This window comes from Carassius gibelio, chromosome B18, assembly GCF_023724105.1.
Source record: "Carassius gibelio isolate Cgi1373 ecotype wild population from Czech Republic chromosome B18, carGib1.2-hapl.c, whole genome shotgun sequence".
Taxonomy (NCBI): domain Eukaryota; kingdom Metazoa; phylum Chordata; class Actinopteri; order Cypriniformes; family Cyprinidae; genus Carassius; species Carassius gibelio.
In genome coordinates this window covers 7,281,400-7,295,868 of record NC_068413.1, presented here as the reverse complement: position 1 = coordinate 7,295,868, position 14,469 = coordinate 7,281,400, and the positions used below count along the sequence as shown (strand labels likewise).

Sequence of the window (14,469 nt, the reverse complement as noted above, 5' to 3'; positions counted from 1 at the left end):
GACATCCAATGGGCGTGGCCTTCTGTAACCAATGGTGCCTACAGGTTAAAAGGCAGATAAATAAAAAAAAGTAACATTTGAAATACACTTTTATTAGCAACACACGGAGTCCTAAATTGTCTCGCATTGCATGTTAGATAAAAACAAAATCTGAAAATTAAGTTATGTCACTACAGGAAAAAATACTCAAATGTATTTAAATAAATATATCTTACAATCAATCTTTGTTCAAATAATACAAACATAGCTAATCTGATCGTGTAAAACAGATTGCATGTGGTCTGTTAACAGCCAACACTATATGAATAAAATAATAATAATAAAAACAAACAATACTTAAGAACAGGCTTTGAATTATCTCATAATCACTTCAACAGGTCTATCATGTTTTAATCATGATTTATAAAGATATTACAACATTCAAAAAAGGTGTTGTCTCTCATATAAAAACAGCAAGTCTGTAAATAAGAAAGAAAAAAAAGTTATTTATAATGGTTTGTAGACTGAATAACTTACAGTATACACTTATATACATATTAGGCTTTGTTTCCCTGTAAATGACTTGAAACTAATACACTTAAGAGCCACAGATCTCAATCATAGTTACTCCATTATAAAAATTCACAAACATAGAGCTTGGATGTAGACATCTTAAAGGCTGTAACTACATACATTATATAATGCTGAACGTTTTAGTTTACAGTTTCCTGGGCCACCAAACGTTTGACCTCAACGCTAACTCAAGCTCTACAAGCAGAATTACATCAAGGCAAAGCTAAGAATTGAGGAATAGATATGGCATGCAAAGATATTGTCCTTTGTGCTAGGGTTCAGGACAGGTCCAAACACTGGTCTGAGGAGGAGTGTGTGTAAATCCTTGCTTCCGAGACCGTTAGATACTGTCATGCCTTTGAATCTTCGATGCATTGTCTGAAGCTCTGTCTTCAGTATGTCGTTTCAAAGTACCTGTCCCTTTCCCTGAACACAAAAACAGTATGCGAGGCTATACGTTCTATTTTTTATTGTATAACATTATTGTTGGAGTGGCATGAAAAACAAACACTACCGTTCAAAAGATTGGGTTAATTAATAAGTTTATTCAGCAGAGGACACATTATACTGATCAAAAGTTACAGTAAAGACATTTGTAATTTTACAAAAGATTTCTAATTCAAATATGATTATACATGGTAGCTTTCTTGAAGTATCTGTCTAGAACATAAGGTAAACCCTTCTTTTTAATGCAAGATCAGATGTGTTTAAACTAGTCTGTCAAAGAAGTGTTTTTTAGTTAAATCAAAACATTTTAGGCCACACTGAAACATTAAACTGCTTTGTGGGTCAATACAGCTTGAGTTCAGAATCTGTTAAAAGTCTTCTAAATTGGTTTGGACAGAACTCACCTCTCTGTGACTGTTTTTGAGCTTGTCCAACCATACCACTACCCGAATAACCTAGATTAGAAAGAAAAACATCTTATGAAAGCAGCCTAAGGCCTGTTTCATAGTTTAGATGTCAGCAGATCATGTGACACTGGAAATGGTGAGAACTCTGGTTGAGAACTTGATGGTAATAGGTGCACTGGTAAAATCTAAATCTAAATATTTTAACACAAGTATACATGTAATGTGAGTGCTCTCCTGTGTGTTGTCTCCCGAGGAAAGACCAGCTCCATTACCATCTCTATTGTTGGTTGTATTGGATGGAACAGTTGCAAGGAGCCCTGAAAAGCATTATGAGAAAACCCATTAAACCCAAAGATCGTACAGCAAAACACCTGCATCTAATTGAACAAATCAATAAATGATAGAAATAAATTAAATTTCAACTAGATTTTCAAAGGCATTTTTCTTACCAAGGCCCGGTAGCAGGACAGCTGCTGGTAAATCTGCTTCATTCGCTCGATGTTTATTCTGCTGGCCTCGTCATGATTAATAATGGGTTTAGGGTAGTGCACTCCGATTATGCACTCTGCAATCTTCTGAACATTTTCTGGGGCATTCCAAGGGTGAAAGCCACATCCAGCTTCCAGCATTGACACTCCAGTCTGCATCAAGCAGCATCTCCTCAAACACCTTCAAAAAACAAAACAAACAATGTCAATATAGATCCTAATGCAACCACAACAGATCTTTACTGAAATCCAGTATTGGAGTACCTTCATGCCCTCTTCCCAGCTGATCCACAGGTCTCCACGCGTGAGAAAGCAAGCAACAGCATGCCTGGCCAGATGGTGGATCCACCCCTCCTGCCTCAACTGGGTCATTATGGCATCAATCCACGGGAAACCAGGCTGGCCCTCTGTCCAGTTTGCCAGAGCTTCGGGGTTCCTGTCCCATGGGATCTGCACGCAGATGGGATTGAACTCCCATTTTGTCGAAGTGTGGGTTGTTAGTGGCTGCGGTGTCGAAGAACTCACGCCAGAGCAGCTGACCGTAAAGGGACAGTGGTGGGACGCTGTTTTTCTTGACCTGTGATTGAAAAGACAGGAGAATAACGTTTTATTTTATGATCAGTTATCAATATGATGAACAGTACCTTAAATGTCAGAGTAAGACAGTGCTGTTCTCTTGACCTTTCTGTAGAGATCTGTGAGTTTAGCAGCCAAACCAGAGGTAAGGGCTGACGCCTAGGGGGCTGGCAAGCAGGGCCATGACTTAAGCAATTATTGTTTTCCTATTTTATGCAATTAGAATTTTTCATTTAAGGTGATAAGAAATTGTATTGTTTTCATATTTGTATACTTCATTTTATTACAAAAAGCAAAATGAAAAAATGTAAAGAAATAATTAAATGCAATAAATGATCATACTATTCATATTATTATAATAAGTTAATTTATTTTCAGATTTTTGTATTAAACTATGTATACAATATTTATCAGCATTGTTTATTAAAAAAATTGAAAATACCGTAATTCCTCAAATAAAAGCCGGGGCCTTTATTTACCTGAACTGCAGAAAGTAACAGGTTTTTATTTGAAGCAGGCTTTTATGACAGAGATCATAACATTAGCACAGAATCAGTTCAGAATCAATCACCAAAAGAATCAGTTAGGTTCAGACGTTCTGTGTGTCAGTCTGCTTCACGGCAAATCATGCATGCGCAGTATCATCAGCTCCTCGGTTCTCAAATCCGACGCGTCCGACAGAAACGGTTCTCGGTTCAGTGTACTGGTGATCAAAAATGTATATTATGCAATCGCACAATTTTTTGAGTATTACAATATGTAGTATTTTAAATACCATTTCTCAGCAAAGTGTTAACTATCAGGCATGATGGGCAGCAGCTTCCTACAGGACTGCTGGCAGCTACGTGGGAGTCATATGGGCATATGGCAATGATTACAGATACACTCACTTGTCCAGATCATAAAGTGTGTGGGAGATCCTGACGAAGACTTCCACCCCTGCTTCAGTGGCCAGCTTCTTAATGGCTGCATCACGATCTTTCCCGAAAGGCTCGGAGTCGTACTCGTATGACAGTCGAGTGACTTTCCACTCCTAGGGAGAAAAAAATAAAAATAAAAAGAGATGGAGAGTCAAATAAAGGGCAGACACAAAACAGCATGTAATGTCAGAGAGTTTACACAAAACTGTTGAGCAGCGTTTTGTTCATTAACCTTGAAAAGGCTTGAAAAGGCTGGTGTCCAAGTCCTCAAACATTGCAGCAAAAACCTATAATTAAAAGAATAATTAACCAAATTTTTATAAATTATCTACAGTAAGATAGTTTAGATAGACATAGTTGTTCATTTTAATCTCTTGCAGGAAATGGAGAGATTTTTGTGACTTGTCCAGCAGAGGGCACTAACAGATAAACGGTATGGAAAAACACGTTGGTTATACTCTGCATTACATGGGTTAAAACACATACTATTTCTTAATATATATATATATATATATATATATATATATATATATATATATATATATATATATATATATATATATATATAAATGTTTGTGGTAGCCACTGATTTCCATAGTACAGAAAAAAATAAATATATTAATTAATACAAAATACTGTACAATTCGATGGCTACCGTCATTTATGATTTGGTCTCCAGCATTATTCATAATATAATCTTTTTGTGAAGAATGAAACTCAATCTCATTGTCCACAACAACATTCAAAGGCATCAAACCCAAAATGTATTTTCAAAACTTTATTTAATTTATGGGAACTCCTGAATCATGTACATAAAAGAAAAGTACACATTTGAGTTTGTTAGAAAAACATTAAGCAGCCATTTTCAACATTGATAACAATAAAATTGTTAAATGAGCAGAAAAACAGCATACTAGAATGATTTCTGAAGGATTGTGAGACTGCATGACTGGAGTAATGACTGCTGGAAATTAGGCTTTGCTAATGGTTAATGGAAAAATTCCATAAAAAATGTGTAATTATATACAGTATACACAACAAGCTTCAACAAATATTAAAGAGCAAAACTGTTTTCATTTTTCATGACACTGAAGACAGAAGTAATAGCTGTTGAATATTCACAAAAATAAATCACATTTAAAAATATAATCAAATAGAAACGTTATTGTAAGTTAAAATATGATTTTACAATATTACTATGTTTACTGTATTATGGTGTAGGCTAGATTTTATTATTAATTATTTATAGTGTCAGATTAAATAGTCCCATATTTATCATTTAAAATAAAATTGTGCTTCTGCATAGACACAATAAGTATTTTTTGGCATTTTAGTCATTTCAGATTCAGTTTCTGAGCTGACTTTCACTGTAAAGACTTCCTGTCGAGCTGTACTGTACAAATAGGCTGTGCAAACATAACCAAGATATCAGTCGGGGTGTATTTGTCACAAAGACCTAATACAAAAGAACAAATGTATTGGAGGTCAATTCAGGGGACAAATTATACATTATGTGACCTCTCAAAAGAAGCCTTTGCGTGGGTTGTAATTTCAGTTACTGTTTAGCAACCATTGAGAAGAAGAGGTGGCATACCGTAGGCGAGAGGCTGTTTGAAGGAGGTGGACAAGTAGGTCAGTGCTGAAAGGGGAATGAGGTAATAGCATTTACTAACACACTGACCTACTTCCTCACATCCTGCACCGACGGGGAGAGGATGTACGTTACATCACCACTCTGCTTTGAGGGTGACTGCTCAAGCATCTAACAAGGATATCCCACCACATAGTACAATAGTACACTCTTATAAAGAAATTTTAAACAGATACTATTGTTTAGTCACTTTGTCTGTGTGTAGAGAGAGAGACTAGTGTTCAAGCAATATTATTGATTTGATTTGTAGAGTATGAATGTAATAGTTACTAGTGAAATTGCTAGGGCTACCCGAATACACGATAGAAATATTGGCCCCAGATAATTATTTCCATTCTTACTGGCAACAAACTTTACACTTATGCTACTGAATTTTATGTGGGTCTATGGTTATTTACTTCACTAGTATGTATTCCAGTTTTTGCTGGTACATTTTCAGATTACACAAAAAAACTATACTAGCAAATTTTGTCACTAACTATTCCAGTTTTGCTAGTGCTCAGTATAATATCTTTTGGACAATACTAGTACCCGATGACTACTTACAAGTAGTACTGGTAAAGGTACCAACAACAACTGGAATACATACTAGTCTGAACAGTTATTATCTAAACATAGAATTTAAATGCTAAAATATTACTAATTTGTTAAATTAAACAATAGTTACTTACTAACTATCCCTAAATGACTAGTAGCAAATGAAAAGTGTCTAACTCAATACATTCTTGTCACTTAAATTACTAGTAACGTGGAATATATTAGTTTAGTTACTACTGGATTACTTAAAAGTAATGACAAATACGCACTATGAATAGCTATTGAAAGTGAAAACATACTAGTTACTATTGAAATACTTATTATTATTAACAGATAGGTAGAGTGTTATAGGATCTGTCTGCTTCCCTCAGTTCTCTGCACACACGTGCTCGGATCCAAAGGTAACTCACCTCCATCTGCTGATTCCCACGTTGGACGATCCTGCAAACCATGTATGTAAACCAGAGTATCGGAGTCCCGCAGAGATGGGTTATCGTGGAACCAGTGGATCGTATTGACCACCATTATTCCTAATGTACCTCTGTCACGAATGCTCCAACAACTCCCAAACTGGACATACCCGGACTTCTCAATTCAGGTAACTTATAAAGTCTGATCTGGATAAGTCTTCTTTAGCCTTGCTCAAGAAAAAAACTTTTCTCATGATGAAGCTGGATCTCTGCGCTCGTGCCTGATAGCAAAGATAGTGGCTGTACAAACATCAACAAAGAAACCACGCGAAAGTCAACATTGACTCGGGAAGATAGAAAGAAAATAACAATCAATCTCTATCTGCATGACAGTACAGGCGTCAATGTCATTTTAATTCATCCCGGGAACCGACTGCCAACAGTCGACTACGCAGCCGATTGGTTAGATCCGCACGGCAGACGTAATAGACCATCACGTTTCTGCGGTGTGCTCGCGCTGACCATGGCGTTGACCCACACTTTTAGCACTGATAACGTCACAGATGAGATAGATTGCTTGAAGTTAATGGCATGTTCTCCATTATTTTGACCATGAAGTGTGAAGGTTACTTAAAATAACAGCGCATTTAGATAAATACATAGAAAAAGCTTTTTTGGTGCCCGTTACTGCTCGACTATGATTGAACAGGGCTTGAGTACCCGGATAGGCACATGAACGGGGCGCAAGGGAACCGATGAGTATTTGGTAAATATTTGTTCACCAGTGGTAGCACGTAATTTAAACTGTATAAAATATTATGGCCACAAGTTCACTTTTATTTATGGTAAACTAGTAGCAATCTAATAATAAATTATGTAATTGTTATATATAATACACAATAAGCTACTAGGCTATATATGACTAAGGATAGTTTGTCACGAGGGGGCAGTACATTTTGAGTCAAAAGTCCAATAACACATATCTGTTTTTGTTTTTCCGTCCAAACTAAAATTACAATAATATTATTTTATATAGATTTGGGTAAAATAAATGAAACCATACTGGCATACATTGAGGCAACTATGTAATAAAGGCAGGAATGTGTTGTAGACAGAGAGTGGCATTAAAAAACACCAGGGTGGTCACATGTTATACAAGTTTATGAAGCCTTGGTTTATTAATTTCAGTGCTTTATTCATTTCAGGCACAACTGTCGGTCTTTTTTTCCTAGGCATTGTAAACTTAAAATTTTGATCGCTTTGATTTATACAGTGTAGCATAACATATTTTCACGTTTAAGTCTGATATTACATTTCTTAACACCCATATTGATAGTTTATTTGGTGCAAATCTTGTATGTGGAGACTATAAATAGTCTTAACTGATGAAAGATCAGTATACTGATTATTATGTTGAGAAAACATTGTAAATCACAAAGGGAACTACTACATTGATCCAAGACATAATTGCTTTATTGATTAGGTCTGTGCTTTCCTTTAGATACAGAGAACATCAACATACAATAAAGTAAATGAGGCGATTTATCATTTAAAGATCAAGCCTCCTTTGCTACTGCATTACTGCTGATTTAAAATCAGGCATGGTCATTTAGTTGTTAATCATGGTAATTACTCTGGACAGATCTAAAAGTCAACCGACCTGATATAACCTATATCTTTCATCCTTATGAAATGATTGACATATTTCAGGTCATTCATCTGTAATGTCGCTCACTGATTTCTCAGTTCAGACTATTATTATTGTTGTTTGAATGATGATTGTTTTGGTTGAACACTAGATGGCAGCCTACCACAACAAAATGATAAATTCAAGTTTATCTCAAATAGTTTTTTAATCTTGTTAATAGAATAATTAGGAGAAATAATTATCATATTTAAAATAGAATTGTAACAAATCTCTGAGGTTCAGGGCGTTTCATTAAGAAAAAACAGGATACTCTTGGCAGAAACAACTTTGAAACTGTATCACTTATAGCCACAGGTTTTTGGAGTAGTGTTGTCCAAAGAGGTCAGTGTTGAGTAAAATATGGCCCCCACTTTATTAAAGCAGGTTTAAAAAAAAAAAAAACACTTAAGTGATTTAGTGTATTTCAGCTCTAAAAGCATCTTGTTTTTCTTTCTTATGTTGCAGTCACTGATTTATGCTATTGCAATCTCTTAAGTCTGTAAACACAAATGTCATGATGTCATTTTGAGTTAGGTCTATTATTTTTACTTTGTGTCATATACTCACTGCATTAGTCCTAGCTATTAGAAAATTAGGAAGTGATTTGTGTGACTCATTTCTTTCCTTCGTTTTACATTGAAAACATGACCTTTTCAGACTGTGGGAGTGAAGTTCACAAGAACCATTCAAGATGACTGATATATTATGCATACTCTTCATTATTAATGAACAGGAGTCTTGTTACTCCGAGCCCCATCTGAAAGGGAGAATGGGGAAGAGGACAGGTGTTCATTTGATCCCTTGCTTTTTGTCCTCAAACATACTGCCCTGCTTGGTCTACTAGATTGGAGCAGTTTCATGCATGCTGACTACTAGTTGTATAAAGTCTATCTAGTTTGATTTGGCCACTTAAGACCACTAGATCTAAAGCTCAGCTTTCACTTCAGAGACCAATTGCAGTTTAATTACTGATGGAATTCTTCATACGTGGGATCCAGTCTGATCAAAATATCTATCTATCTATCTATCTATCTATCTATCTATCTATCTATCTATCTATCTATCTATCTATCTATCTATCTATCTATCTATCTATCTATCTATCTATCTATCTATATATCTGTCTGTCTGTCTGTCTGTCTGTATGTCTGTCTGTCTGTCTGTCTGTCTGTCCTTCTTTCTATCTATTGTGACCTTTAACGATCATAACTCAAATAAATTATTTATATCTAGACATTGTTTTCATTCAAATGATTTTGCGTAATTCTTTATATAGTCTAATGTTGGAGTCAAAAATGGGACTTTTCTTTTCTTCTAAGATTTCTTCATAACCTTTTAGAGGGGATCTCCAGCTGAACAGAAGTGCACAGAAGCATCATGCAGCACCGTGCGAATTCAAAACCAAATGTAAGCAGCAATGGTCCCGTCAGCTAATTGGATTCAGTACTGTATGTGGCTCCTCCTCCAACTGATGCTTCGCAGCCTTCAAACACACTAGTGTGTGCCATAACAACACCACTGCTCCTTCAAAGTTGGGGGCGCATTTTCAACAGTGAACGCAACAATTTGGGAACTCTGTGTCTGTGCCTTTTTAGTAACATTGTGAACAGAATAAAGCAGCCAAACAGTGGCTTTTGTTTGCAAAGGAACATTTCCCCTTGCTTTCAGCCTTGTGGACAATATGAAGTGCAGTTATGGCAAAAAGTGGTAAATCCGTGGTGAGGACCCTGGAGGATTTGACGCTGGATTCGGGTTACGGTGGAGCCGCGGACTCCTTCAGGTCATCCAGCTTGTCTCTGTGCTGCTCCGAGGCGCACATCCCCTATGCGCATGGAGGGCACTGCTGGCATCTGACCGACTCCATGCGCAGTCGACATAACAGCCTAGACACCGTCAACACCGTCCTGGCTGAAGACGGCGAGACCCTGGAGTGTTCCGGACACTGTGCGAAACTTCCCGAGCTTGAGGATGTGCCCTGGAGCCTCGGGGAGGTGGAGAACGCGCTCAACAAGGAGGAAGAGTTGAGGTTCGGCACCGTGTCCGCGGATCTGCTGGCGCGCCTCTCCACGCTCGTGAGCCGCGCGCTGGTGAGGATCGCCAGGGAATCGCAGCGGCTGAGTTTGCGCTACGGTAAATGCACCAAATACGAAGTCCAAAGTGCCATCAAGATGATCTTATCGTGGACCGTCTCGGTGAACTGCATCGCCGCGGCGCTCAGCGCGCTGTCCATGTACAACATGAGCACCGAGGATAAATTCAGCCGGGGGAAATCGGAGAGATGCGGCTTGGTCTTCTCCGTGGGGAGGTTCTTCAGGTGGATGGTGGACAGCAGGGTCGCGGCGCGCATCCACGAGCATGCGGCCATATACCTGACCGCCTGTATGGAGAGCCTCTTCCGAGAGGTCTTCACCCGGGTGTTGAATAGCTCGGTGGTGGAAAAGGATAACGGGATCCCCAAATTCACACTGGAATCCTTTGAGCAGGCTCTGAGCAATGATTCAGAGTTGTACGGCCTCCTTTTGCCCTATCAGCACCTCACATGTGGGAAAAATGCCAATGGTAAGTTCAGCGCTTGAAAAGCAGTTCAACGGGCTTTTTAAATGAACATATTTATTTTTTTATTCAGAGGGAGGATGAAAGCTTAAAGCTTGTTTATGTTTTTATTTAAAATTTTGATTATGGTAACTGAGGGAAAAACGTAACCAGCTATAATGTTTATACAGTGACATTAACTTCTAGGCCCATTGCCCAGAAACTGACATCATCTGTGTATATATTATTACACAGCTTCAATGACTGCGTTTACGTGCTCAATAATATGACAGCATTAATCAGAATTGGGTTGTATATTCTGGTTACGTAAGCATCAAGGAAGTGCATTAACCTGATTGCCATTATCAATAATAAGGTTAAATAAAGATAGATGTAAAATTTCAGTCTATTGAAGATGATGTGCATGTAAAAATGGCCATTGGCTGCATTTACTTGCGCAAAAATTAAAATATGCTGATATTCTAATGCACTCTTGTGTTTTTTGTTGTTGTTACTGTTATGGAGCATAATAAATGGCAAAATCGTGCCTAAATGTCTTTTATGGATGCCAGAATATGAACATAATAGCAAAATAATGTGCATGTAAACATAGTCATTATGATGTTTGGCCCAAACACTTCAGAAGTGTGAGATAACTTAATTTATCAGGGATGTGCTTTGATTTATGTGTGCATGGATGTATTTATAGATGTGTATTTGGCTGTGTATGCTGTGCACTGTGTATAATGTAAGTGTGTGTTAGAGAGCGGTTCATTTTTAATACCGAGCTCAGCTGCATTTTCCATGGGTAATTAGCTCACAGTACCATCTTGTTCTTTTTAATGTATCATTTGTACAGTTATGGTACTTATGAATGTGTCATCCAGAATGTTTCCAGGCTGTAGTTTATGTACAGGGTGACATAATCCAAATGATAGACCATGGAGCAAAGGGGCTATTCAATGTGTAACTTCCAATAATGCACGTGCAACAATGTGGACTTGACAGTATTGCAGCACCAAACAGAGTGATGATGTCATTGATTTAATACAGCTGCCTGGCAGAGAGGATTATATGTGTGTGTGTATATATATATATATATATATATATATATATATATATATATATATATATATATATATGTATATGTGTGTGTGAGTGTGTGCATTTATGTATACACACTGCATATATATGTTCGTACTTATACAGTATGGATACATACACACTGCATATATATGTTACTGCTTATACAGTATAGATATAACATGAAACAAAGGAATCTCAGATTAGTTTTAGTGTGTAATGGACATATTTCAGTATCCCATTACCAAGTTTTCTCACCTCTGTCAGAATGCCTCATTTTACATAGATTAAGAGGTGAGCATTTCAACAAACCAATTACATGAAGATTACATCTCTTCCATAGTAAGGTACATTTCTCCCTCAAGGGTGGTATCAAGATGGGCTGCCAGATAATAGCCTACCCTTTGTTCTTCTCCGGAGAGCTGTTTTAATTGCACTAGGGGTTCATTTTGAGAAACAGAAAGCCTTCTTCCTCTGTAAATTGTGTTACAGTTAGTGTAGATTTTAGATATGCAACTGTTACACAACCTCTTAATTTTTCCTTGAATATGTATAACTGCATTAAATGTGTTCTATAATGCAATCGGCAAGCTTTCTCCAGTGGTGTAGATGTGGAGGCAGTTGGTTCAGCTGCAGAGGTGGCCTGCTCTGAGTTACCAGGTCTGTTGTGTGCCTGTGTGTGTTCAGTGCCAGGCACTGAGGGGTGTTTAAGTGTGTGTGTGTGTTAAGGAAGACAGTGTTAGGGAGTCTAAGCATGACACAGCTCTAGTTGTACCAGGCTGCCCCAGTACACAGCAGGTTCTTTACTTTCTGGAGCTTTGGGTGTCAGGGATTTCTTCTGCAGCGGGTTTGCTTGAGGCATTAGAACAATTAAGGGTAATGTTGGAGGATGAGGTAACTGTGGAGTCTTAGTTTCACAGATTATTGTTTTTAATACTTCAAATTCTTGTCTGTTTTAAATCTATCAGGAATTACTAAGGAGAGCAACACATTCATTGTCAGAATTCTAAAAGCTATCAATCGTTCTGATCTTAATTACTCAATTCAATTTGTCACACTCGAAATCCATTTAGTCTTGGCTTTGAATCGATCTCGCAGACGAATTAGCTCTTGTCTTAGAAGAATGCAGGCAGTGTTGTGTTAATTTTTTTTCTAGGTTCTTCCGAAGGCTCTTGGCCTATTCAGATTCTCTGCCCACAGACTTTGCTGAAAATATGTAGATGATAACATCACTACAAAATGTGCATTCTGCAGTGCAGGAATCCAGCAGGATATACTATACAGATAAAAAGCAAAGGTAACAATACAGAAACAACCTCTAAAGAGAGATACTTGCCTAACCTATAAGGAACAATAAGGAGTCTATAAGGAACCATTTTACTCAAAACAAGAGGAAGTTTAATGTAATTTATTTGTGCAAACCTGTACATTTCAATATTGCACAATGCTGTGATTTAAAGATGTCATAGGGTTGGGTTGGTATGACCAATATCTCACTCAGTGACTAATACTGTTACAATTTATATGTCAAAATAGTTATTTTCATTATAGGGAATATGGCTGATATATTATGATTATATGTTATTAGTAAATCATTAAAATTCCAGTAGATGTAATGACTAACAAAATATTTATTACCAATAATAATAATAGCAAATAAATAAATTACAATATTTATATATAAGTTTTATATATTATTTAATTATGCCATTTGATTATTTTTTGTTATATAGATCAAGGCACTATGTTATGATCATAATATAGTGCAGTTAATATTATAAGTAATATTGAAAAATGACAAATAATATTATTGCAACAGCAAAGACAACAACAACAACAACAATAGTAATCATATTGATAATAATAATAACCCATATAATATTTATGTTATTTAATGATGCCATTTGATTATTTTTCTTTTCATAACACATAGGCTAGATACTGACAATACATATGATCATATTTTAGACAACTTAATATTATACAGTAGGTAGACAGTGAGTAAATACTGTAAATATTATTTAATGATACCATTATGTGTTGAAGCCATTTTTTGTCATCCTGATAATGTATATAGATAACGTTATGATCATGTTTAAGCCAGTTTATAAATAGACATTGGAGACAACATTATTTTGATAATAAAATTATTATTACTACTACTAATAAAAAAGGGAACCATTTACATGATTTTTTGTTTCATAACTGGCACTTGTTTTATCCTGCCAGTGTGAAATTTTGTTTATGTATATTACAATAGTTACATTAGAACCTTAAAAGTAAATACTACATGAGATGTAGTATGCATGAGAGCGAAGCCCAATCGCACAGATGGCTCTCAGCGTGACCGATGTGGCAGGTCCTGACAGAGGGAACACTCCTTTATTCATCAAAATTGACTGAACTATGAAACATAATGAGCTGAGCAATACACACTGTGTTTCTCACTCGGGCATGAGTATGTGCAGATTCACCCACACACATATGCACGTGCACACATTCCAGCTTTTGTAAATAAATAGACACACATATGGATGCGAGGCAGGAGCGAGGGCACCCACATTCACACAAACACACACGATCATAGACAACATACTGAGAGTATGAGTTTATGGGTCAGTGATGTTACACTCAATTAAATATTTCATTTAAATAATGTATTATTAAAAGTATTTTTTAAATGCAAATTATAGAAAATATAACTTGATATATTAATTTATACATGTAAATTATATAATGTATTATTAAAAAAATATAAGTATAAATAAATAAAAAGCATGCTGACTTGAATGACTCAAATACACATTTTCTATAATGAGTATGTTTTCGATTTCTGATATTTTATGAGGCAAAAATGTCAAGGTCGTATAACTGTGCCTGAGATTATTAAATAAAACTCTCATTAAAAGTTTAAAATCACTGGGAAAAAAAAAGTGCCGCTCAAAGCCATTGTGGAAAAACTAAACGCAGGAAGTCATTTACTTATAAAAGCATGTCAAATTTGAAGGTCAGGTAATAATAAATATTAAATAACATTGCAGATATTGTTCTGGCAAAGTCTATAGGCACATACAGTAAAAATCTCTTCCATATTTCCCCACAGACGAGAAAGAGATTACTAGCAATCCTTACTGCAAAGATTCATGACAAACAAAGGAGGAAAGACCAGATCTTTATCA

The 14,469-nt window shown here is 36.4% G+C and overlaps 2 protein-coding genes across 3 annotated transcripts in view; one reads left to right on the top strand and one right to left on the bottom strand.

Annotated features, from left to right (window-relative positions):
- Positions 1–1,077: 1,077 nt before the first annotated feature.
- Positions 1,078–6,512, bottom strand: cry1b (cryptochrome circadian regulator 1b). Its single transcript, XM_052582619.1, is given in 8 exon segments — positions 1,078–1,723; positions 1,856–2,015; positions 2,017–2,075; positions 2,159–2,471; positions 3,361–3,503; positions 3,623–3,677; positions 5,989–6,031; positions 6,034–6,512. Coding segments are annotated over 8 exon segments (960 nt in total). The 5' UTR covers positions 6,104–6,512; the 3' UTR covers positions 1,078–1,606.
- Positions 6,513–8,860: 2,348 nt separating this feature from the next.
- btbd11b (BTB (POZ) domain containing 11b) overlaps positions 8,861–14,469 on the top strand; it is a 57,226-nt gene continuing 51,617 nt past the window's right edge. The window contains exon 1 of one of the 2 annotated variants that reach the window (XM_052582617.1): positions 8,861–10,234. In XM_052582617.1, coding sequence (XP_052438577.1) covers positions 9,370–10,234 — 865 coding nt within the window. In that variant the 5' untranslated portion in view covers positions 8,861–9,369. The remainder of the gene's footprint in view (positions 10,235–14,469) is intronic. The other variant, XM_052582618.1, reaches the window with a different exon arrangement.